At 45.9% G+C, this 27,174-nt stretch overlaps 1 protein-coding gene across 4 annotated transcripts in view; it reads left to right on the plus strand.

Moving 5' to 3' along the window:
• Nucleotides 1–27,174, plus strand: part of Znf385d (zinc finger protein 385D) — a 997,469-nt gene that overhangs the window by 631,766 nt on the left and 338,529 nt on the right. Inside the window, exon 1 of one of the 4 annotated variants that reach the window (XM_008833159.1) lies at nt 13,603–13,940. The exons of 2 other annotated variants lie outside the window; for them this stretch is intronic. In XM_008833159.1, coding sequence (XP_008831381.1) covers nt 13,919–13,940 — 22 coding nt within the window. In that variant the 5' untranslated portion in view covers nt 13,603–13,918. Of the gene's footprint in view, nt 1–13,602; nt 13,941–14,539; nt 14,842–27,174 lie in introns of those variants that run through there. One more of the 4 variants, XM_008833157.2, reaches the window with a different exon arrangement.

A 27,174-nucleotide genomic window follows, 5' to 3' on the forward strand; every position in this document is an offset into this window, starting at 1 on the left:
TCATCCCTCCAGTCCTTAAATTTCATTGCAGAAAAACTATGGCCAGCATTTTTAAAATGCAAAAAAAGCACAGATAAATAAAACTACGTTTAAAATATGCACGTTCAAGTCAATCATTCACAAAGTCACTCAAGAAAGCCAATACCACCAGGGGATTGCTGCCAGCTCTTGCCTCTCAGTGAAACCCTCTGTCACCTCATCTGTTCCTCAGCTGTTGGTGAAAAACCCAGATTTCTCATGCATGATGTTCTGTGTTCAGTCCATACTGTTTCTGATACTGCAAAGAACATCATTATTCCAAAGACAGTGTGAAGCATGACCTCGGCTTTCAAGTGTATAATCTGTGCTCAGAGTTTAACACATTTTCATGGCTGGAGATGGTCTATGTTTGCTGGGATTTTATAACCTTAAACTTCAAACGTCAGATTACCTCCATGTCCGAGCAGCACAGAGTCTGACGCATAAAATCTCCCCACCCTGATGGTGACTTTTTACCTTTCGAAAATGCTTTCCCCAAAAGCTGTGGGTCACCATTTCCAATAAGGAGAGGCTGGTTGGTCAGATAGCAACAACCTAACGAAAAGCATCGTGGAAGTGACAGCAAGATTAATTAAGTTATGCCAGTTGTAGTCAAGTGTGGCTATGTGGAGTTCCTTTGGGTACCACCGCTGTGAAATGGTATTCATGGTAACAAATACTGTAGCTTTCCTGAACTGACACTTTTGAGTCAAGGGTAAAAATCACATCTGGTCACTGCATAGAGAACAGAGCTGGAGATGAACCCTGGGATTATTCGTTCGTTTCAGCAAATCAAGATGTGATTGGGATCTAATTAACAGAATGTTGCAGTTGTAATGTATTGTTTTCCAATTCCCTTTATGTATTTTAGACATTTTGACAGCAGCAGCCCAACAAACTTCCACCTACTGGATTTGGCCGGAGGCTCAGAGTTATACACACCTGGAAACACCTCCAATTACTTGTGAATCTTTCAACAGCAGAGCGCGCAGTAGCTTTGTGTCTGTGCCCATTCTCTACAGTGACCATCACAGTACATGGAAAAAGAGTTGCCCGTGACCTGAAGCATCCAGACTCGTGAGACCTGTACTCAAATTGTCTGGAAAGATCTTCTTTTTCATGTTGAAGGCAAAAGAAATTCAATATAATGCTGTTTACTCCTTCCATTTTGTTTGAACACACTTCATTGTGGAACTGGGGGAAGGGCTGATTCTCAAATAGCTGTCCAGGAACCATAAATGAATTTGATTTTAAGAAAAATTGGAAACCTCTGGAGTGTATAATATCTTCCAACCTGCTACACAAGATATATTAACTCGAGTTATTGTGTCACCAAATGTCTTCGGAGGATATTAATATATTCTTGTCCTTGGACATGCTTTGAAGTTCATTCATGTATTCATTCAGCAAATGCTTCCTACATTACCTGTCAAAGACTATCCTAATCCTTTCACATGGAGGGAGTGACCACATCCATTTTGGCCTCTGCATCAGACCTTATTATCCTTGAAGAGTCCCTTAAGGAACTGCTTTTTCAAAATTCTAATGGCACTCGCTCTCCCTACTGTGGTTTCCGCGTTCACATCCCCACCCCGTGTCTGTCACTCCTCCACTTTCTTAACTTCATCCGAGCCTGGGCCAGGGTGTAAGCTCTCTCTCCTGCCAGTTCTAGGGAATCAATTTCTCATTCTTCTCACCTTTGTTTGTGCTGTTCTTTTTAAATACGTGCTTCAGTTCTTTAACCAAGATATCAAGTGCTTCAAGGAACAAAGAATCAGAGCCCAGTGGCACAAATCTGTAAACCAAGCTACTCGGAAAGATGGTGAAAGGCGGTTACAAGTTTGAGGCCAGTTTGGTTATGTTAGTGAGAACTCTTCTGAAAATAAAAAGCAAAATGAGGCTGGTGAGAGGGCCGATCATGCAAGGGCCCTTGCTGACAAGCTTGACGAGCTTGATCCCCAGGACCCACGTGGTGGAAGGAGAGAGTGTACTCTGACAAGTTGTTCTGTGAGCCCCACTCAAGCACCCTGGCACATGCGTGCACACACTACACACACAACACAGAAATGACAACGCGGTAACATAAGTAAAAATAAACCAATCAAATGAAAGGAATGCAAAGGGCTGGGGATGTAGGCAAGTCGTGCACTTGCCAAACAGTGATGAGTCCCGAGTTCAAGTTCTGGTACCACGAAGCAGCAAGAAAAGAAGAGGACTTGAGGAAAAGCTTGGCGTCCAAGTTCAGTGAAAACCAACTACAGACTTGCTGCCAGTGATGACGAGAGCTATAATAATCTGATTCCTGGGAATGGGGTGCAAAACTAGGTGGCCCAGGGCTGTCAGACTCAAGGCACAGAGCCTGCTTATTCTTGAGAGACACTATCTGCACAAGTGGGAAGAAGGGCCAGTGTCCATCACATGAAGGCTAGGTAAAGACATACAGCTTTCTAAAGGGCTTAGGAGTAGGTGTAGAGAGGAGAGAGAGAGAGAGAGAGAGAGAGAGAGAGAGAGAGAGAGAGACAGAGAGACAGAGAGAGAGAGAGAGACAGAGACAGACAGAGACAGAGGAGAGAAGAGAGAGAGAGAGACAAAGAGCAGTTGAGAACGTCCATAAAGGGGGTGTGGAAGAGCTCTTACTGTAGGAAGATCAGAACTGTCAATCCAAATAAAACCAGGAGTAAGAATTCCCACATTGGCCTTTTAATTTGCTTCCCTCACAAAATGTCTAGTCTGTCTCTTGTTTGATTGGATTCAAACCTCAGATTTCTTGTGGGCCTTTCCTTACGGCTCTAGGACTTCCGTATCTGTCCTCAAACTGTACTTGAAAACTCTTCTCTCAGGCCGTTGTCTTCTACCACACCGGGAGATGCTTCCTAATTCAGAGGTGGGGGTCTGGTGTTCTTGGCCTGCTCAGTCACTATCCCAAAATGCTATGCCCTCGGGGTCCATTTCTGTGCGCTCTGGCCTGTGTTAAGAACTAACATAAGTCTAACATTTTCCTCCATTCTAAAGAACCTTCATTCTACTGGGGACTCTATATAATTCACTGATGGACACTGCAGTAAAGTCATACAAAGGATCCTCATATCTGTCAAAAATATGCATTCAGAGACATCTTAGTAAACAGAACTGGAGACTGTAGAGTGTCTTTAAAAAAAAAAAGGTACCTAACTCACACTGTTCTCTCTCAGGTTCCTTCTTTCTTCCCTTTATCTCCCTGGTTCCTTTCTATTTTCCTGGCTCCTGCAGTTCCATCACAATACATATACCCACATATAAAGATTTGGTGCTAGGATCCACAAATGAAGGATAACATATGTTATTTAATTTTCTGAGTCTGTATTACCTCTCTTAGCATAACAGTTTCTAGTTCCATTCATTTACCTGCAAATTTCATGATTTAGTCTTTCTTTACTGTTGAGTAGAACTCCACTGTGTAACTGAGTCACATTTTCATTATCCACTAATCAGTTAAGGGACACTTATGTTGCTTCTATCCCTTAGATATTATGGAAAGAGCAACAACAAAGCATGGATGTACACATATCTCTGCAGTAGGATGAGTCCTTTGGCATATATACCAGGAAGCGGTATAATCAGATCATATAGTAGAATCATTTTTAGTTTTTTTAGAGTTCTTCACACTGCTTTCCATAGGGGTTGCAGGAGTCTGCAGTCCCACCAGCAGGGAATGAGCGTTCCCCTTTCCCAAATCCTTGCCAGCATTTGGGAACCTGAGAGACAAGAACAGTAGGAGACAGGTGTTAGTAAAGGAGAAATTATTAAAATAGAGGCATTTAAATGGGAGAAGGGGAGATTCTAAAAGGAACTATAAGGATAGGAGGAAGAAGGAGCTCAACGGGGGGCTACCACAGGAGCCAGGAATTATCAAGGGAGAAATGGAAAAAATGGGGCTATTTTAATTGGGGAGGGCATGGAAAGACAGTTAGACAGGAAGACAGAGAAGAGAGATAAATAATGCCTAGTTAGTACAAAAAACAGAGGGACTCAGATTAGGACAAAAAACTACTGAAAAACTGCACATACAATATCCATACATGAGTCCATGAGCACAGCTGAAGGCTATATAACAAGAAACAGTGCCAGACAGGAGATACCTTCCTTTAAGTTGTTGGCCAGGGTGGTCCAACAGACTCCCAAAATTACACAGGCTATTGCCACAGTCCTTGATTGCCTCCCAGAACTTGAAGGTAAGACCCCAATGCTGATGACAGGACATACTTTGGACACAGGATTTGGAGCAACAAGTCACCTCCTCTGCAGACTAGCTTGCATAGATTTGGAGAGCACTATGCAGGCGACAAAGGGAGAACATCAATAGATGGCCCAACCCCAGCTTTAAGGCCTAATGACGACAACAGTGACCAGGACAGCAACCTATATTGGTGCAGTAGTGGCACTTTTATCTGGAGGATAATCAACAGCTGCCCAACTGGACCTAAAGTCTACTCAGTGGGAGGAAACTCATGTGTGGTACTGTAAACCTAACCAAATACACATGGCTGGAGAGGTCATAGATCTTAGAGAAAACCCAAAGGCTGTCACATCCCTAGAAAAATGTAATCTCTTACTATGTGCAAAATATGGACCCTTATATTTACAGACACCCAATCACCATTCATCAAAGAAGCTTCTTTTGTGACATAGATTAGTACAGAATTCCACAACTGTTCACACACAGAGACTGTCTGTGACTTACCCAACCCTGAGTGACACATCTACAGTTCATCCTCTACACCTAAGGCTCACAGACCGTAGTGGAACGAGTAATAGAACACTAACACATCTCTCAATGCTCATCAACAAAATTCCTCATGCGGCAGAGGGCCATGAACACAAAAGGCCACAAATGGTCAAAGCGTAGAGAATGAGAGTCTGCAGAGGGTGGGTCCTTGGACAGGACTCATATTAAACTCCACCAACCCGGGGCTCAGGGACCATTGTGGAAGAGTCAGGGAGGAGGAGCATGACCATATGGAAACAGAGTCCTTGTGACCTTGGTCATATGAACCTACAGCAATGGTGTCAGCATGCACAGGACCCACTCAAGTTTAAGCTGACAAAAACCCAGCACAGAACTGTGGAAATGGGCAGCAGGTCCCAATCTTAGTCAGAGAACTATTGGCAGCTGATTACTGCTGGGTGAGGAAGGGCTGATCTTAAAGGTGGGGACTCTAGATATGCTGACTAGACCCCAGTGGATGAAGTGTCATTGAGTGACTTCTGGGGACACTAACTTGATAGGCCTTAACATGAATGACAGAATGCATGAAATCCAGTTGGGGGGAGGCTCTGGGAAGGTGCCAGTGGGGAAGGGGGTATAAAGATGACTAAGATGTTCTGTATGAAATACACAAAACTTCAATTGAAAAAGTACTTAAAAGATAAGGGGGGTATTTGATGGGGGCATTCAAGGAGGCAAATATAGTCCTTCCCCTTGTTAGGGTTTGAATGTGACACGCCCTCCACAGAAGGTGTTTTAACACCCGGTGCCCACCTGGTGGAGCTCTTTAGGAGGGTGTGAGCCTTGGCTATCTGGAGGGTCACTGTGGTATGTGGTATGGCCTTTGAGGGCAGTGGCTCAGCTTTTCTTCTGGGTCTGTTCTGTTCTCTACTTCCTGGTCAGCCAAATGATTAACATCTACTCTGCCAAGGGCTCCTAACACCAGAGACACCTGCTCCTGCTCCCCCGTGCCGCCCCACATGATGGACTGAAATACCCTGAAACCATGAGCAAATCTTTTCTCCCTTAACTTGTGTCCTTCAGCTATTCAGTCACAGTGACAAAAGGTGGTTAATGACCCTCTTGTCCACCATTTCACCTTCTGAGGCTTCACTTTCCCACCATCCAAATTTGAAGTGGAAAATTCAAGAAACAGTATTCAAGTTTACAAGTTTTAAGTTTATGCCATCTGTACAGCTTGAGAGAAGCTTGTGAGAATCTGTTCCATCCCCACTGGGAGGAGACTCATCCTTTTTCCCAGTGTGCCCACGCTGTGTCTGCTACCTTCCCGTCCATCACTTAGTACGTATCATAGTTTTCAAACCAATTGTCACGGAGCCACTCTGCTTGTGTTCCTGTAAACGTCACATAGTAACACCCCCAAAGTGCACGCTGTTACTATTGTGCTTTTCTGACTGGATCTGGATAGAGGGAGGACGTTTACAGCATTGCTATGGTTTGGGCATGATCAGAGTTTGTCTGCCCAGTGCTTCATGTGCTGAGATGTCGTCCTCACTGTCATTCCATTAGACCATGGGAACTTAATCCAAATACGATGTCTAACGGTATGGTCTTTGGAAGCAATCAGGATTAGGTACGGGCATTAAGGTGGAGCTCCTATGGTTGAATCCTCATAGCTTTTTAAGCACAGAAATGAGATCACACATGCACTCATGCATGCATGCACACATACACACTGTACGATGGCATCCTTTCACCCAAGAAGATCATGGACAGATGACAGATGAACATCTCTTGATCTTTGGCCTCCAGATTCATGAATCAATTAAACCTATTTCCTTCCTTCCTTCTCCTTCCTTTAACCCCTGTCTCTTTCTGTTTCTCTTTCTCCCTCTCTCTTTTTCCTTCTTCTATTTTTCCTGGTCTTAAGCCCAGAGCCTTGGTCACGCTAAGCAATATGCCAAGCCTATTCTCTGTAAGTCATTCAGCCTTTGGTATTATGTTATTGGAAATAGAAAACAGACTAATACAAGCATACTGCTATAATCGCTCTACTCAACTTCGCTGTGCCTCGTTCTAAAATTAAAATTCATCATAGGCATGCAAGTATATGTAAGGAGAAAAGCATATCTCTAGCATGTGGTGCCGTCAGTAACATCACATACTAGGCAAGCAGGCCTTGTCTATCAGTAGCATCATGAAACAGCCTAATCTATATGTCAAAGGCTCGCTCTAGGAACATACTTCCAGCATTCCACTTATGGTTTTGATTCATTCCATGAATAAGGTAGAAATTTCTCTGCTCTATGGCCATGATACTGGGAGAGAGGTAATAAATTGTGGCCAGTGAATGAAGGAACAGGGAATGTTTTAGGTCCTGTCCTGTGTCAGAGATGGAGGTGTCTCCTACCAGATGCCTTGAAATGTAGGAAGCTGGAAACTAAGAGCTGTGTACGTAGAGATTCATTTGACTCATGAAACTTCGGCATCTGGAATAGCCCTTGGTGCGTGGATACCTCATAACTACTGTGTGGATGAATCAAACATTCCTACCACAGAACAAACTTCCAAGGTAAGAATTTTAGGAAGGCTCCCAATGTCAGTAATTTAAACGTAAAGAATTTCCTATTAACTGGCTATCTGGAGGGACAAGAACACATGTAAAGGTGTAATTGGGAAATATGCTATTTATCAGATTTTTATTCTTATCACAATGCCAGCACATCTTTTTTTTTATAGGTGATCAATTTGTAAGATTAAGGCCCCAAACATTTAATTTCCATAGGCATGTCAAGAGAGAATCTGAGAATAAAATGATTTATGAGTTTGTAACACTGTCTACACAATCTAAACTCTTCTGATTAAAACTCTACAGAGATTAATTGAAGTCAGCAATTGTTCTCATATAGACAAATTATTTCCCCACTTTTCAAACTGTTTTGACATTGGGTGATGGTATATTAGAGGCACACTCGGCCTGAAAATAAATAGCCTCCCATCACATGTCATCCATGCCAAGGATTATTCATTCCCGGAGTTATTATATGTTTAACAAATAGGCAGTCATCAAACGCCCACAACATGTTCTCAGGCTCTTTTAGGGGTCTAGCGCTCAGAGCTGACTCTCCTCTTTTCCTCCCATTTTCCCTTGATGGAATCATATGACTAGATAAACTTTATTGCCATCTACAAAATGAGGAAAATGACGACTTCCAAGTAGAAATGAAGGTCACACATCTCCTCAGAACTCTGGATCCATGTGGCCAAACCGATCAGAACGATGCACTCAGAGAGTAGGAACCTCAAAGTCTATATGCACCTCACTGACCACCTCCAAATATCCTCCCACGCAAATGTCCCCAGGCTTCTTTGAATCTGTTAGAGCAAATACCATCTTTTCAGTCGCCCAGCCCTCCATTGCACGATCTTCTCTTTCATCCATTGCCTGATATTCCATTAGGGAATCCTGACCCATTTGGACATCTGCATATTCTACGAGCACCTTTCTCTCACCCCTTACACTGATCCAAGCCACCCCTCTTCTACTCTCTCACTCAGACCTCTTAAGTGCTCATGTGATCTGGCCTGGCCCTATCCCCTAGTCTAGTCCCCAGGTCACAGTGAACTCAAGGGCGTGTACAATGATATTACATTGAGCACATACCGTCTCTTCTGGTCTGCTTTCTGATGCTGTGAGAAACACTATGTCTTGGGGAGGAAAGGCTTTGTTTCCTTTTACAGGTGACAGCACATCATTGAGAGAAACCAAGGAAAGAACTCAAGGCAGAAGCTTGAAGCAGCCACCCTGGAGGAATGCTGCTGACTGGACCGCTCCCCTGGCTTACCTTCAGCTACGTTTCTTATCTGCCTGAGGATGTTGCCACCCACAGTAAGGATGGGCCCTCCTACATCAATTCCAACTCAAGAAAATGCCTCAGAGACATGACCACAGGCTACTCCGATGAAAGAAATGCTTCAATTGAGGTTCCTTTGTCCCAGATGTATCAAGTTGACAACCAAGACTAGTCATCGCATCATCTAAATCATGATTGCAAAGTCCTACTAAACTTGACCCATGTGACATATTTGACCTCAATGCCTGGTTAGCACTCAGGCCCCACCTGGCTCTGTCTAGGGCCTTGTATTTTGGTTCTCAATAGACACGACCTCTTTACCTTTATGCAGATCTCTTTATCCACCCCACAGAACAGTACCTGGCCTTAATAGGCATTGAGAAGATATGGAGTGCACTAAAATATCAATTAATAGATAATTCATTCCATAGATGAATAATTTGTGTCCAATCGTGGTGACATAGAAGAATCTCGTCTTTCATGAGGATGACTGACAGGGTCAATTCCTTCTCAGTGCTCCAGCAGTGGGGTCAGAACCACAGTACAGTGTGATATGGAGAAGCTCCAAGCAGCTTCTCATCTGGTCTCATAGACAGGAACGTGTTCGCATCAGGAGACAGAATGCTAGCACAAGGACCCAAAGACTGACCAGGAACGGACCCAACAGAAACGGCAAGCAAGAGAGCATTGTCTTTAAGGGGACTGTGCACGTCATTAGAGTTGGACTGCGGAAGTGAAGTGTAACCATTTACAAATGTAGAAGTGAGTTGCAGGGGCCTGAGGCCAGGGGCAAGTCAGGATGGCGCCTAGAGGAAACGGCCTGGGCATGATCAGACTCGTTTGGCGCCTAGAGGAACCGGCCAGAACATGGCCAGACTTGTTTTGAAGAATTGCTGATTGGCTCCTGCCATTTCCTTGCATCTTGGCAGCGTGATCACCTCGCGAACGCTATGCTGTGCTATGGAGAGGAGACTGCACGCTCAAATTGACCTTTAATATGATTGGACACTTGGTTGGGGAGGGCATTTTCCTTTGTGGTTTTTGCCTTCATAAGCCCTGTAACACCTGTAATAAATGAGTTCCTGCTTGACTGGCTCCCTGTTGCATCTGATTATCTCCTGGGGAGGCTGTAGGTAACAGGCGGACAGCGCACTTCCCTTTCCCGGGCTCCTGTGTTGGGGCAGGATCCCCGACAGTGAGCATGGACCTGGTTAGGAAAGGCCTTATCTACCATGACTGATGAAACAGGGCAAAGGGGAAGCAGGCTGAGCAGTAGAGTCCCATGACCATATCTTTTTAAAGAAGATAATTATGGACCTAATGGCATAGATTGGCCATTCGCAAGCCCGGAGTCAGCAACATTGGATGAGATTTTATTGCTGCAGTTATAGACAGGAGATAAAGCCATCTCAACTGGAGGTCAGAGGAAGACAACAGGAGACTCAACTGGGCTAAGCTAGCAATGCTAAATGACTGTTCCTCGCAGCTATAAGAATTTGAAAGGACAAACGAGCTCACGAACTGTGCCCTGAGGTACCACCTGGCATCTCTATCGCATTGGATTCAAGAACAGCTGCTGCTAAGCATGGACAGATTCAATTTGTGAAAATGTTTTTCAGAAAACACCATCAAACCTGAAGAACTGACTGCAGGCATAGAGAAAGTCTGATGCTTTACACACAGCACAGCTGTGCTCGGTGTGTCCCTTCATTCATTCATTTAGTCACTGATTCATTCCTTACAGTATTTATTGTGTAACATCAAGTGACAGATTGTCTTTTCCCCAATGGTAGGCACCACTGGGGAGAAGATAAACCCTGACCTCACAGAAATTACACTGCATTAAGGATAAATCAAAATAAAGAGATGTCAGATGATAATTGATATGAAGCAATAGAAGGAGAGAAAATGTTAGAAATGCCAGGAAGAGGGTGAAGGCAGCTTAATATTGTCAGAAGAGGGACTAGATCGCAGGTGAAGTTGTGATGAGGGCTTGAGAGAGGTGTAGACTTCAGGCTGACAACTCCCAGCGTCGGAGGGCAGAGAGAATTCTTACCTACCTGCGGTGCTTCAACCTAAAATGTGTAACTGCTTTGAGGGCATCTTTTGTTTTAGTAGGGAACGGTGTGTTTCTTTCTGATTGGTCCCAGAGGAGCTGACGTGATTTCCCCTCAGACACACCTAGGATTTTAGAGCTTCTTAGAAATAGTGTCACCCCTAGAGGTGACACAAGAAAGTATCTCTCGGGCAAAGCTGACATTATTTGCAACCCTATGGGGAGCCAACAGCAACTATGGTTTCTTTTAGACGATAATATTTGTGCTGACTGCTTACTGTACCATTACTACAGCCATGCACTCAATCTGGGTCTACCAACAGGGGAAAAAGATTGTGTGTGTGTGTGTGTGTGTGTGTGTGTGTGTTTACATATAACAGGATGATACTTAGCCTTTACAAAGAAGGAAATTTGTCATTTATACCAATATGGGTAATCTGTGGATTATATTGAATGAACTATGTCAGATACAGGAAGACAAGTAACCTATGAGCTCACGCCTATGTGGCATGTATGAAAGTTGAGTTCACAGAAGTGGGGAATAAAATGAAAAACTGGGCAGATATTAGTCAAAGAAAACGGCTGCATTTTCTTTAATGAATATAATATATACAGGTAAGCAGTTTTATGTAAAGCAGAAAAGCAGACAATTAAAAGTCCCTTGTTTTTGTACAGATATAAGCAAGTCTGTGTCTTGGGCTTTGATGGTCCAGATAACCCTTATTAGAAGGAGAGCTATTGGACAGTTTTAAATAAAGAGAATGTCCCTCTTTTTTTGGATGGGCAGAATTCCATTGTACAGATTGAAGACTGAGGTGCCTCCAGGAAACTACATCTTGTTGACTACCTCCTGCTTTGACAAATCAGGTTTACAGCCCAGACAGAGGTTGGCATAGTCTACCACCAAACTTGTCAGTTCAAGGTCATGTAGGTACATTTGTTTTGTAACAGCCACTGGTGTACTTAGAGGGGAAGACCTTCACCTGAGCCGCTAGGAACTAGGAATGGACTGAGTGAGGAAACCTGTGGGAGGATGCTGCAGGAATGCCACATATCAACAGGAAGACAGCAGTTCTCTGCTAACCTCATCTTTGGGAAAGGTTCTTTACATCTCTGAGACTCTGGTTCTTTGTGACACAGATAATATCCACGTCTCTGTGTCTAAACTTTTCACTAAGAAAAATGCCATATGTAGATGTGCCAGTAAGTATAAAATGCTAGACAGTGCCCGGGTGCCATTAACATTGGAGGCTGGTCTTTTGGCTCTTCAAATCCGTTTTAAACTCAGGTCAAACTTCCATCTTTCAACTACAGGAACTCAATTGGACCAAAAACTCTAACATTAAGCTGCAGCTCCCCCTAGCTCCAGCAGACAGGGAGGCACCTGATGGACTTGAATAAGCTCTGTGGCAGATGATGGCTCCTCCGCCCCAGGGAAGGGCCCTTAACTGCATGTTGGATGCTTTCCATTTGTCCAACAGGAAAAACACTTAAGTGCTTTCTTCCATATTGGCCTGTAACATTGTTTTTATTTTAATCTCAGAATGTTGTAAAATACTGAGTTTTCTATTTAAATGTCCCTCCTCCAGATGACTTTAAATGAATGCTATTTCTACAACAGGCTAGTGGCACATGGAAGTGCAGGCCTGTGACTCCAACAATCTGAAGGCTGAGGCCAGGGGTGTCATAAGTTCAAGGCCAGCCTGGGCTACACAACAAAATCACATCTCAAACAGTAAACAAATGACAGGAAAGAGGAGGAAGAAGGGAAGGAGGAAGGGTGGGGGGAGACAGAGGGGGGGAGAGGAGGAAGAGGAGGAGGAGGAAGGATGGGGGAAGGAGGAAAACCACTAGATTCATTTAAGAAATTGTGACTCTGGCAACCTAATTCCTTAAATTGCAGTGTGAAAGCACTCTACTCACACAGAGGAAACCGGAGTTCAGCTCTTACTAGATTGCACCAAAAGCTGTTATTGGACACCTCTCTGCTCCCAAGATCCAACGCACAGGAGACCTGTGAACAGATGCAGAGTTATGTAAGGAAACACCATTGAATATTTTAATATCAGATTATGGAAATATTAGTTTGCATGGTTTAGAAAAGCCCAGATTACAAGAAAAAATAAATAAATAAAAACAATTGCTTCCCTCTTTGTATATCTCTGGGGCTCCCTTCCATCCCTTTTAGAGAAATCCTCAAGTTCAGACTCCAGTGGGTAAACTAGGTCCCACTATGGCGAGAGAGCTTGGTGGTGGTTTCGTTTTCCAGGGTACGCATTTACGAATTAATCACCAGCTTTGAGGGATTTCTTTCTAACATTCTTTTCTGTGTACGATAAGCACTATAATTCATTACACCATTGGAGGAGCCAGAGACTTTGCTAAGCCTTTCTTGGCTGTTTATCTCAAATTTAGTGTGTGTGTGCTCAATATTGGTAGTGAGCCCTGAATTATGACCTAATCTTGATTGCAGTTTCCAACCTAACGCCTCTCTCCCTTTCTGGGCTCAAAGATCCTCTCCACCCCAGTGTGCCTGACAGATCACATAGGGAGGGACTTTGATTGCATTTATCTTTCCTCTTTCAACCTAATTCAAGGAACATTCAAGACAGATCTCTCCTCACCAGCTACCCCAGCAAGGGTCCCCTGACCTCTTCTGGCCCTCCAGCTTGGAGGCCAGAGCACAGCATCCTCCCCAGGCAATGGCATTCACAAGAGGGGCGCGATAAGAGTGTCTAATCGCACGTTCCTGGCGGAGCTCGCCTGAGCCAGGTCCCCTCCCGCACCCGGGGTGAATCTCCCCCGCGTGGCTCGGGGTGCGCGCGAGACCCTTCCCTTTAAGCCAGCCTCCTCGCCCCTCTTCCCGCCCCCGCCCAGCTCTCGGGGCTGGTCTGAGCTTCCCAGAGCCATGGTTGGTCCAGGCAGGCCATCACCGGATCACCTCTTGGGGCGGCTGCGAGCCGGGGGTGGGGTGCGGTGGGGCGGTGAGGGGGGGTCCGTTCGTAGTACTCCAGGCCCTGATGTCACTGGCGCGGCAAGGACATCGCGAGGAGGAGTCGGGTTACGGGAAGGATGGGCAGCGCGGCGCACGGCCGGGGCGCACGCTCCAGCCGCGGGGGACCGTAGCGGGAAGGCAGGAACCTGCCCGCCCGGGAGGAGGCACGCGCGGCGCTGCTGCTCGCCACGCCGGGGACGTCTGCACCGACCGTGGCTCCGCTCGGCGTGCCGGGCCTGGGTGCGAGCGGAGGGTGGAGACGCCGAGGTGGGGCTCCGGCGGGCGGATGAATGAGAAGCATAATGTATTTCGGTGAGTGTTTGCTTTCCCGATGCGGTGCCGGGGGTGCCCGGCGGCTCTCCACGGAGCCGCCGACCGCTTAGAAACATCCTTAAGCTGCGGGACCGTAGGAGGCCGGTGGGCGACGGGCACCCCGGGCTGGTTCGGCGTCAACACCGCCCTTTGTGCTCCGGCTGGGGCTGGTCGTCCGCTGTGCGTGACTCTGAGTTGGAAGAGAAGACAGATCAGTGTGGGGGCGGATAAACTTTGCCTCGGTCTGTGGGCGTGAAGTTGGCTCCCTGGGCCAGGTGCAGAGATGGTTCGGCGTGGGCCAACTTGGAGGAACCGGAGGCAAAGTTCCCACGCCACGGATGCCCTGGGAGCTGCGGGCGCACGGACGTCTCCTGGTTTCTCCCCCAGTTCAGAGGCAGAGAAGGAAAACACTGTGGAGTGAGCACTGGGTAGCTGAGGTGCTAGGCGTACCAGCTCGGTGCTCCTTCTGGCCAGGAGCGGGCTAGCCGCAAACGCATGCTATTTTACCCCCCCCCAGGTCTCCGGGGCTGCCCCCCCCCCAGGTCTCCGGGGCTGCCCCCCCCCAGGTCTCCGGGGCTGCCCTGTGTGTGCGGTTTAGTCTGGGGCTGCGGTGGGAAGCTCGCAGAGGGCTTCCGCTGAGCCGCCTGCATTTGCAGAAAGCATGTGCAGGCTCAGACGTGGGCTCGGGGCTGAGCACCGCGAGGCGGCCGGGAGCTGAGCTGCACCTTTGCACCGGAACGGCGGCTCACAGCTGGGGAAGGAGGCAGAGCCCTTCTCCCCTCACTTCGGAGGAAGCGGAGGACTGAGCCGGAGCAGCCTTCCCTCCCCCCTGAAGTTATGCTTTCCTTCTGTGAGTCCCAGCGGCCGTCGTCACTGAACAGCATCTCTCTGATACTGAAAGGTCTGTGGGAGCGACTGAAAGGGACTGGGGGCAAGTGAATGCACGATGCGGATGCAATGGGTGAATTCTGGGCTCGCTTTGAAGATGTAATCAGTCTTCTTTCGGGGCAAAGAGGTGTTTAGATCCGTGGGTGGGGGCACTGTCAGTTGCCAGGATAGTATTTGTCTTGCTCTCTGGAGCCTTTGAAACATTTGAGAAAGTGTGCAAGACAGCGAGGTGCAAAAGCCAAATGTCTTTAGTTGTTTTGACGGCACTTTTGATTTCCCTATAATTTGTGTCATATTTTAAAAAGAAGCCTTAAAGTGATCAAAACGTATTTGGAAGAAGTGATCTCTATTTCATAGCCCGATTTAAGCAGAATCCAGAGTTAAGCAGCCCTGGTCATCCCGGGGTAGCTAGGGCAGGCAGAGGCACGCCTGTTTACCCAGGATGAACTGAACTGCTTCTCATGTATGTGTTTTTGATATGGAAAAACATGAAGATAATATGCCCTTGGAACATAAAATTTCAGCACCTGTAAGAAGATAGAGGGGTGGAAAAAATACTGTAAATGTAGTTTTTGATTTCAGGATTTTCCAAAAATTCCTTATGGGATTGTGAAGTAGGACTCACCAGAACAGGAGCATCTCAAAGTCTGGGTCAGAGGCTGTGTGCTGGGCTAGTGTGTGCATGATCAGAGAAGTGTGCACTGGGCTGGCTCGTGTGGACGACCGCTACACACTAGTCCAGCTGTTGGTAATGCAGGGTGATTCACAGGCTAATTAGTCTCACTGTGTAATACAAGTTTTTAATAGTAGGGATTGAAGTGTGACGTCCTACTTAAACTATCCTCTTCGTAAGACCAGTGCAGAGTTGCCCTTGGGGTCATGAGCACAGCTCTGTCTTGCCATCATCATTCTCCTCCTGCAGGAAGTGGTGTGTGCCCGGGGATGCTGGGTTATTTTTCAGGTTGTGCTGTGCAGCCCCTCCTGGACATCCAGAACCCTAAGAACCCAATTGACTGAAAACAAAATCAGCTGCCACAAGTGCCAGAAAAGACTGAGGAGAATGGCCAGGGCATCCTCAACCTTTCTACACATGCACATCATGTGTATAGACCTAAAACTGTACCCACTTCAGGCAGTTTTTCAAAATGGTCCTTCCAATTTGTGAATTAGTTGACCCTTCGTTACTTCCTTCATTTTTGAACTGCAAATGGTTTATCCAGTCAGGGACAACAGGACCAAAGGGAAAGCAGGGCTTCCTGTTCCTGGGCTTTTCTGGTAATTTTGGCAGTGGGGTGGAAGTGCCAGAAGTCTTGTATCTGTGTGCCAGTAGGGAGAGGGAGGAGCATGGTGGTGCTGCGGTAAGTGGTGGACTGATAGGCATGCGGCTCGTTCTCTCCCATAGTCATCACCTGATTTGCAAGGTGTTGCCTGTCTTTAAATACAGCTGAAGACTCCTGGTGTGATGAGGTTGGCTCAGCTTGCCTGCTTCTCCTTAAGCCCCTTCCTCCTGAGGGACAGGGTAGCTGCACTGTCAAATGTCAGCCAGAGAGAGGCGTGTGCGTGTGTGTGTGTGCGTGTGCGTGTGCGTGTGCGTGTGTGTGTGTGTGTGCGTGTGCGTGTGCATGTGTGTGTGTGCGTGTGTGTGTGTGTGTGTGTGTGTGTGTACAAGTACAAGGGTGGACTGAGTACTTAACACCAGGTCTTACCTGCATGTGTTCTCTCATGCCTAGGGGATGACTGGATCTCTTAATGACTTAAGCTCCGCTCTTATGTCCTATGGAGATTTTGGCATGGGGTTTTCAATAAGTGTCTGTCTGCACTTGCCTTTTAGTGATTTAAGAGTTTGCTGTTCAGCCGCTGTGGATACTTCTCTGACTTACTCTATCGATCTTGCATTCATTTTATGTAGTTAAATATAAGGTTCACAAGAAGAGGGGAAATCAGAGCCTGCAAAGCTGTCACTGGGTTTTACTGTAAAAGCAAGAGGAAAATTGTAAAGACTCATGAAGCCAACCTCCCTGCCCCCATAAATATTTTACAAAGTTAAAAATTACATGTGCCATGGATGAATGCCCATGAATAATTTATCCACTACTGAAAGCCAGGCACCTGGGAGACTTCTCCCCAGACTCGGGAAGAGAGGCTGTGGGTGGTTGTCAGCACAGCAGGCAGGGCTGCCAGGGCACAGAGGTGCTGAGGGCTGTGCTGGTACGAAGGGCAGATTGCCTGCTACATCCCTGCAGTCCCCCAGTGCCCAGTAGAAGCTGGCAGCTAGGCACAGTCTCCAGCTCTGGGCACCATATGTCTGAACAGCTCCCTTTACAATCTGCCCTGACGCTTGCTTGCTTGCTGGAGGGGCAGCCTCGTTGACAGCGAACATTGTAACCACACACACTGCCCTCAGTTGGCCACGGAGGTGCCACACACATCTTGCTTATGGCCATGGTGGGAGGAAACAGGAGGCTGGCTGCACATAGGAAAATCTGTATAGCTCCAAATCTGTGTGGAGACTTGAGCCATCCAAAATGGAGACTACAGCCAACCGCACCCTGAAAGTGCTGGGTCTCACTCCACGAGAATACTTCTGAAAGAAGAAAGGACGATGCACCTAAAACAAGCGAGAGACAAACCTTTGCACCCAGTGCGGATGTTACTAATAATAGTATATTAATTAAACCCAGAGAAAAGGGCAGGCAAAATTTAGAAAGTGCGACTGAACCATTCAAGTTCGGCTTGATGTTAATTGTGCATCAGCGGTGTCCTTTCAAATGACTGCAGGAAGGAGAAAAAATACTTAGTGGTGAGCCTGTCATAACACAGGCATGCTTCATCAAGGGGGCTTTAATACAACACAGCTAGGAAAACGCTGAAGGAACTCGTATCTCCCTCTTGTCACGGACACACAAGCAGTCTTTGAAGGACTTGTTTTCCCTTGGGTTGTACAGAACTAAAGTTCTCACCTCAGAGTTTGGGTTGTGATTGGATGCGAAGCTTCACCTTCAAAGCAAGGCTACAATGAGGGAAATGGTCAGAAAACAAAACAAAACAAAACAGAGGACGGGGGGAGAATCCCTCTTTTTCTGGGTGATAGAGATATTCATCTGTTTCCAGTGTGTATAAGCTATCCATTGTGCGGGGTTATGGCCTAGAGAATCTGCCTGTCCACTGGGAGATATTTCTATATTCTGTGCTACCAACAGGGCAGAGAATAATTTAGAAAGGAAGCTGTGTGTCAAAATTCCTCTCCTTACACCTTGGGGTCCTTACTGTCCTGCCTTATTACACATGGATCTCAGAGCTGGGCAGTGCAACACACCAGACCAGGGATGGACAGGTCTGTGACAGGTGTCTGCTCTCAGGAACGGTCCTGGAAAGGAACTTCAAACCCATAATGTTTTCCCCTGAACACTGTTCTCTGAATTCATATGAAGTTCTCACTTTACAAAGCCAGATTCCACATTTGATCAATGTGCCAGTAACACAGATTCTTTAATACGGCCTTAAACTTTGAGCTATTTTTTCCTGTCTTTTTTTTTCCCCCCCGTATAGGCCCTCCTAAGTTGCTATAATTATATGGAAATGAGATGAGTTTATTTAAGGGATAAGTTCCAAAATTCATGAGACAATGAGGCCTTACCAAGTTATCCTTTTGTGGGTGGTGTAATTGTTCCAAAAAACAAATGAAAAATTTAAATTAGTGGTTTCTGGCTTCTCTTCCGAAGATGTGCTCACAGCTGCTTCGACGGAGATCTCCCTTGATAAGACAAGATGTGCTGGTGTGTGTGTGTGTGTGTGTGTGCACCTTGTGTAGATACACCAATATTATTCCATACCCACAGTTTTAAATAGTTCTGAATCTTTTCGGATCATTTGAAATATTACATTTAAGTACTGACTTAATATGATAGATATTAATGTATTTTTTAGCTCAACTCTTTCCCAAGTTGAGCAATTATTATACACATTATAGGTCTTGAAAATCAAGTCATAAAGACAATTCTTAAGGCTCCTCCTGCTTGGGAAATCACAATGCTTATATAAGCAGAAATCCAGTTCTACTTTGACCTTGAGACGGGGATGTTTCTGTTTGTATTACACTGAAAAAGATGTCAAAAACAACAAAGGTCATGGTCGATGCCCTCTTTCTTTCTATCTGTCTGTAAAGAAACCATTACATATCATTTCCCACAAAGATTAGTCTTGCAGAAGAATTTCACACATGATTGGTGGCATTAAGGGAAAATAGAGCCTACGAGGTGGCTAGAAATTTCAAAGCTTACAGTGGCTGAGATCATGCCTGAAACAAATTGCATGAGTTGGAAATAGGAAGATGCTTTGCTCTGTCACAGCATTAAAATTGTTACGAAGCAGCTGGAAGTCAGCCTTCATTGAATATGAACTCCAGATTGGCACAGATTTTAACAGGGAAGACGCTGCTGTGACACCCTCCCCTGGGCAGAGTCTCAGATCAACGTGGAGCATTGCGGGGGACACAGTAAACCCCTTCTCCTGATCCACCTCCCAGTTTCCTCCATGTGTCCCACCTGCAACATCACATTTCTGTAAGACAAGAATCCAAGAAGAGGAACCTGGCCAAGGTCAGAGAGCAAATCAGCTGCAGCATCAGGATTGATGCTCAGAGGAAATGCTGCCGGGGTTCCAAAGCATGGCATGTGGTAGAGATGAAGAGGGTAAGGTGCAGAGGGACCAGTGGGCTGAGGGTCTTTAACGGATGAAGGTTGTTGAGTCTGAGCCCTCTGCTCTAGACTAAGCAAGCGTTTGGGGGTAGAGAGGAAGGAGAGCCATTTCTCCAGGTCATCATCCCCAGAGGCCAGTGCTCCCTAAGAAACCTTGTGTTGACAAGTCCAACAGTCCTTCCTGCTCCCCAAATATTAGGTGCTTTTTATTTATTTACTATTTATTTCTTAAATTTGTTTTAAATTATGTGTATGTGTGTGATGATGCCCCAGGAGAGCATAAGCATAGGGTTGGATCCCTTGGAGATGGAGTTCCAGGTGATTGTGAGCCACCTGACTTGGGTGCTGGGAATTGCCTGATCTGAGGGCTGGGAATTGAACTCTGGTCTTTTGCAAGAGCAATATATGCACTTAACCAATGAACCCATCTCTTTAATTTTTATCCACAGATAGACATTAGACCATAAATTAGACATTAGACCATAAATTAAATACAAAGAATTCCACCATCTTTTCTGTTGCTGTTTGTTTCCTTTGTCATAGGACACTTTACTGGGAAGGTGAGAGTTCTATCGAATATTAAGATTGATGTACAGGAGCTGGAGAGATGGATCAGTGGTTAAGAACACTGGCTGCTCTTGCAGAGGACGCAGGTTTGATTCCCAGTGCCCACATGGTGGGTAACCACCATCTTAACACCAGTTCCAGAGGATCTGACGCCCTCTTCTGACCTCTGTGGGCATTGCACGACATGGGTGCACTTACATACAAGCAATACACTCCCACATATAAAATAAAAATAACAAATGTTTTTTTTTGGTCTTTTTTGAGACAGGGTCTCCCTGTAGCCCCAGCTGCCCTGGAACTTGCTATGTAGACCAGGCTGGCCTTGAACTCACAGAGATCGGCCTGCCTCTGCCTCCCAAGTGCTAGAATTAAAGGCGTGTGCCACCAGGCCTGGCAACAAAATATTTTTTAAAAGATTGATATACAAAAGTATCTGGTGGATAACTAAAGTCCCATAAAAGGTGGTCAGATCAGACTTCACAACTCACTTCACGTGATGTCAGCTTTCAGTGAATGGGCATTTTCTCACTGGGGCTGGGATGGGTGCAGACGTGCGCCTGTGAACCAGCAGCTGAGGATGCTGGGAAAGCCATCGATTCTGAAGTTATCATTTCGATAGCAAAGAAAAATGAGTTTATTTTGACAAGACTTTTGCACCACTTTCACTCAACCATCCCTCCCGAACCACACATACACAGACACACAGACACACTCATGCACACAGGCACATACGCACACACACGCACACATAAGCATACGCACATACGTGCGCTCACACACACACGCGCGCGCACACACAGACACATATGCATGCACACACACATATGCATGCACACATGTACACACGTGCGCTCACACACACACACACACACATATTTCACGCACTTTGCTGAGGAAGGGAAGTGCTGATGCAGATTTCTCTGGAAATGAAAATACCATAATCGATGTGAGCGTCCTTTAATAAACCTGGTCTCTCACACTTGTGTAGTGATTTGCTGTTTTTCAAAACCTTCTGCTTTTTGATCCTCAAAATGACTCATTTCAGGAGGGAAACAAAATATAATTTTCTTATTTTTAGATGTGGAATTTGAGCCTCGAATGATTGATTTGTCTTTCTCAAGGTCACACAGCTCGTGAAGGTCAAGGCTCAAACTCCTAATTCAGTTCTTCTGAGAAGTGCTTAGTGCTCTTTACAGCACAGTGCAGGATTTTGTCAGGTTGTCTTTATGAATGGAAGTTATTTGTAATAGTGATGCCAGAAAAAATATTCCCACTAACAATGAAGAAATGAAGAGAAATGGCTAGTGTGGGAGCTCTGCCTGTGATTTGATTTTGTAGAATCACAATTAATTAGATAGATCTGAACATGATTCATAAAATTTTATTTGTTCCACTATCTTTGATATAAAAAATCAATAGCAAATCAATGCTGCATAAAGGACATGACTCGGCATAATCACCCAAATTTATATGTTGCTACGCTAATCCCCAATATGATGACATTAGAAGGTGGGGTCTTTGGGCCTTTGGGAATGGATAAGGTTATGAGGCTGAAATCACTGTGAAGGGATGAAAGGCTTTAGAAGAAGGAGGAGGAAGAGGAGGAAGAGGAAGAAGAGGAGGAGGAAGAGGAAGAGGGGGAAGAAGAGGAGGAGGAAGAACAGGAGGAGGAGGAGGAAGAGGAGGAGGAAGAGGAGGAAGAGGAAGGGGGGAAAAGAGGAGGAGGAGCAGGAAGAGGAGGAGGAAGAAGATGAGGAGGAGGAGGAAGAGGAAGAGGGGGAAGAAGAGGAGGAGGAGGAAGAGGAAGAGGAGGGGGAAGAAGAGGAGGAAGAGGAGGAGGAAGAGGAAGAGGAGGAGGTAGAGAATGACAACATAGCTTACTAGTTCTCCCATGTGATAGAAAGCAAGCCAGTTAAAAAACCCCAAACCAAAGCAGGCTAACACCAGCACCTTGATGATTGACTGTTCAGCCTCCAGAACTCCAACACATGAACAGCCACGTTGTTTATGCCATCCAGGGTGGAGCACTTTGTCACAGAAGCTGAGCTGACTGTGACAGTTGGCCTCAGGTGGGACCCAGACTGTCTCCACCGCAGTGCCAGAGAGTAACTTACCTAATTTTGTGGCCCATGTTTCAGCTCTCTCTCTAGTTAGTCCATTTCCTGTAAAGCATAGCAAGCCATGTATGCCACAAGGCCTTTCATAATTGCAGAGGCCTCATCTTAAGGATCGTCCAAGATGGCCTCTAAGCCTCCTCTCTACAGCATGACTATAAAAGGGGAAAATGACCCACTTTGCCATCTAACCATTCTGCTTGCTGATTCCATGTCATTGGACGAGCCACCTCACATCTTTGATATTTTCTTTCTTTGTAAAAGAAATTATCTTTGGCACAATTCCACTTTGAGAACTGAAATATATAATGAATGTGAAAATGTCCAGCACTTGGACATACATGGAAAGTAGACAGTTCAGTTTTTTTTTCTTAATTTCTAACATTCATCCAACCAACCCATGTACAAATGTGTAAAATTTGGGAAAAGTACTTCATCTGTTGAGGTCAAACCTGAAATGGGACCATGATGATAAGGACTTTAATGGGGATGACCTACTTATTGTTGGAGTTCCTTGTGGGAGTGAGGGTAACCCAGAGAGGGAATGGTACCAAGAAACTGATGTTGTGAATGGAAAGACAGGAGACAGGAGACAGTCCTCAAGGGCAAAGCCTGGGGCCTTCTCACAGGAGCTGGAGTCATGGTGGACGTGGAGGGCGGGTAATGGAAGGGAGCAGGCAAGATGACTCAGTAGTAAAGAGCACTGATTTCTCTTGAAGAAAACCTGGGTTCAATTCCCAGCACCCACATGGTGACTAACAACCGTGTGTAACCCCAGCTCCAGGAGATCTCTCGCCACCTTCTGATCTCTGCAGGCATTGCACGACACAGGGGGCCTTACATGCAGGCAATACGCTCATATGTGTAAAATAAAAATAAAAAATTTTTAAAGCATGGGGCCTAGCCTTAGAATGAGAGAATAGTAGAGGAATCCCCAGGCCTCTCCCTTCTCTCTCTCTCCAACTTATTGTTTGGTCTCTTATTGGTAGACCTAGCCAGAGGTCAAGCAGCAAGGCATCCTGGGAGATGCATCCTCTAGACTTTAGTTGCCTGTGGCTAGAAGACATCTGAGCCAAGAGGCCAAGGACCTGCAAGGTGATCTTATAGCTGATAGAAGCAGTGTGCGGCAGGGGAATGGGGGATGCTTCTGCAAAGACAACTCAGACATCAGTGGGAGTTTGAGGAAAGTATGAGAGACAATGGCAAGGTGTGGGGAGGAACAATGGGTAACTTTGGCCAGGTCACATACCTTCCTTGTCATGTGCCAGTAGTGTGTCCTTGAACAGATGTGTAGATTTCTCTCTGCCTCATGTTCTCCCCTTTATATAGTGGGTCAGGGTCTATCTGACAGTGAGTTCAATGATACTTGAATATAAGCTTCATGATGCGCACATTGTCACGTGGGCTTGAAGAGGGGAGTTTGGAATGCACCCTAGAAATAAGTTAGCTACAGTTTAGAAATTCCAGCAGAGATTTCTGAGTACACCCAGAAGGAGGTAAACACTTGGTTACTTCTGGCCACTTCCTCAAATAGTCCCTTGTAGTATGTGATTATGTGAGGGTTTAAACGTACCTGAGAGGCCAGGTGATCCCTCATTATTGTATAACAAAGGGACACTGCAGATGGCTTGGAAGGAGAGGAAAGGCCCACAGAGAAGGGTCCCTGAGTATCCAAGCAGCGCAGTCCTATATTTCTCCCCTGTCAAGGCCCTGATGTAGATAGAACACTGAAGACTGGGTGAGGGCTGGGTTCAGTTCCCAGCACCCATAATGGCAGCAAACAACCATTCACAGGGGATCCAGCATCCTCTTCTGACATCTGAGGTACTGCAGGACATGGGTGCACTTACATATATGCAGGCAAACCACTCATACACATAAAATAATAAATACAATATATAAAAACGGAATGCATTCTTCCAGGTGTGGGTAGCATTCTTCAAGCACCCTTTGAACCTGCTCACACAGTCCTTTGACAGCTCCCACGTTCCCCTTCTGTTAACTGCTGGGACATGCTTCCCTTGTGGAGAACAATGTGGAAGGCCCTAATCCTCACCAGGGGCTTTAATTAGCTGTCCCACGGAAGAGCAAGCTGGAATTTAAAATCTATGGTTCATCTTAGGATTCATATCCTGAGGAAGATTTAGCTGTTCAAAGGTTTATTAGAAAGATTTGAAGGCAGATTGCTTTACAATTTTTTTATATAAACAAGTTATGTGGGATCTGGAATGTTGGCCTTTAGGCCCCCTATTAAGTAAGAATATTCTAGTGAGAAAAGCAAGATGTGGCTGCTTGGGCCTCTTGTTTCCTTGGGGAATGTTTGGCCCTCCTTTGTGAATGTCCTTGGAAATGACAGGTGATGTGATGACCTTGCTCAGGGCCTCACAGGGAAGATGGGTTTGCGTGGGCTCAATGTTGCTCCTTGCTAGAGACAGCCGGTAGCTATGTTTTTGGTATGTTGCTACCAGCATCTAAATCCTGGGTATATAAAGAGTCACCAGGAGTCTTAAAACCCTCTGTAAAGGTTCAATACAAATCCCACTCTGAGGTCACAGAGTCAGACACCTGCAGTGTGCCTTAAAACCTTCAGTTGTGTCCACAGGACAGCCAGGACTGAGAACTGGACACAGGGGTCATTTTAGTCATCTTACAGAGCACCTCCTGAAGACCTGGGAGCTCCTAGCTTGACCAGATCATCCGGGCAGCAGGTGGCATGGTCAGGACCTCAACTTATGTCAGCTTAAGTTCACAGTCTGTACTTGTATCCCCAGGATGTTCTCACAGCATGAAGGATGGGCCTGCTTACACGGCAACATGGGCCACCTGCCCCTAGATCTCTGAGTGAAAGTCCCTTAAAGATGATAACCCCTTATTCTTACTTTGGACCCTAGCTGATTCACAACCACAGTGGCATGACCCAAGAAGGAATTTTAGAACTGGGCTTTTCAGGATTCGATGTTCACTCAGATCTCATGAAGATCGTGTTCAGTTGCAGATCCATCCAATTCAGGGAGCTGAGATGCTGCCTGGGATCCCTACTCTTCAGCAGGATCTCAGGTGATGCTGCTGGCTCATCACACTTTACACAGTCAGGCTTTAGAGAGACCAAAAGGTAGGTAACCAGTTCTAACTCTCCAGCCAGTCTTTAGTTCAGTTCTGCAAGATCCTGAGTGGGCTTTGATGAGTTTTCAGTAAACAACTATGAACTTGACACAACTAGAACCTTCCAGAAAGATGGTATCAATGAAGGATTGTTTGCATTGGATTGACCTGTGGGCATGACTGGGAGAGGGGAGTTGTCTTAAGTTAATTGGTGTGGGAAGACCCCACACTATGGGTAACTGATGTGGGAAGACCCCACTTTGGGTAACTGATGTGAGGAGATCCCACACTGTGGGCAACTGATGTGGGAAGACTGTACACTGTGGGTGGCACCATTCCTGAACTGTCGAAGCGCAGAGTAATCCAGATGAGCACAGTGAGTAGTGAGCACCAGCATCATCCTGCCTGCTCTTGACTGTGGACGTGATGATGTGACTAGCTGCTCCCCGCAATGATGGGCTGTACCCTGGAATCATCAGTTGAAATTAAGTGGCTTTTTTTGGCAGAGTATTTCATGTAGCAACAGGAATGAAATTAGGACAGCAAACATCCACTTGGCTGAGATTTGGGGTGCTTAGAATGGGAGACTTTTGGTGCTAAAACTGAGAATGTCTCATGCAGATTGCGATGGACTAGTCACACCGCTGATCAGTAGACTGTGTCTGAACCTTAACTTTACTACTGCAAAGTGTGGCAAAGGTAGGCGAAAGCTAGATTCTAGCAAGCTTCCGTTTCCATATCTGTGTGGTTAACTGCAGATGAACTGCATCAAGCCAGGAAAATTTCCAGCACGAATGGGTGAGGGGTGGAGGAGCCACGGGCAGTTGATGGCTACAGAGGGAAGAAGAGTCAGTCTCTTTTGGGTACATGGCTGCTGATGGGTTGCCTATGTCCCAATAGATGGCCCCATGCCCATGTGTATGTGGGTGCACTAATTTGCCTCAGAGGGTGATTTGTAACAAAATAGAAGGACATGAATTCGGGAGTGTGGTAGGGTTGGGGATCACTAAGAAAGTAATAAACGGGGGTAGGAGTGGATGGATATGGCCAAAATACATGGTGTAAATGTGGGGAAGATTAAATAATAAATAACAATATTATTAAAAAAGAAAAGAAACAGTTCTCCTTAGAGTGATGATAAGATCATATAGATTAAGTTAGATGGTACACGAATGGCATTAAAACGTCGCTGTTGTGATCTGGTGGTCACTAAGTGTTGGCAGTGGCCGTGGCCACTTATTCATAAACCTGATTCCTCACTGTTTGCCGGTACTGTAAAGATTGAAATTGCAAAGGTCAAATGCAGGTGGCCTTGGATCCTCTTTGGTGTGTTACCTCTGTAAAGACCAGGCTGCTCATAAATGTCCTATTGACCACCACACTGTGGGCAAAGTAACATGACATCATTCTCAGTTCAGAATATGCTTTGCCCACCCCCAGCATCGATACTAATGGATTTTATTTGCCATATAGGGACAGAAGGGCCTGGCTGGAGCTCTGCCACCTTGGGGTGTTGCAAACTGGCTGCGAGTGTTCCTGTCGACCTTGTTTATCCATTAGTGTCTCTGTGAGTGCTGTAACAACTGATGAGGTGGCTGCAGATAATGACGGTGCCTTCCATCTCCTGCCTGGTCTTTGTGTTAACAATCGATATCCTTAAAACAATAGGCAGCCAGACAAAGCCTCCACCTCAGCTTCCACCAAGGAGGCTCAGAAAGAGGTGAAAACAGGTTTAACTCATGTGCTTCCCATGAGCCTGGTGCAGAACACAGGACTCCTGAATGGTGATCCAGTACTATGCCAGCCACGGAGCTGGCATCGGTCTCTCTCTCTCTCTCTCTCTCTCTCTCTCTCTCTCTCTCTCTC

Source organism: Nannospalax galili, unplaced genomic scaffold (genome assembly GCF_000622305.1).
Source record: "Nannospalax galili isolate Female #2095 unplaced genomic scaffold, S.galili_v1.0 scaffold215, whole genome shotgun sequence".
In the NCBI taxonomy this organism is placed as follows: Eukaryota; Metazoa; Chordata; class Mammalia; order Rodentia; family Spalacidae; genus Nannospalax; species Nannospalax galili.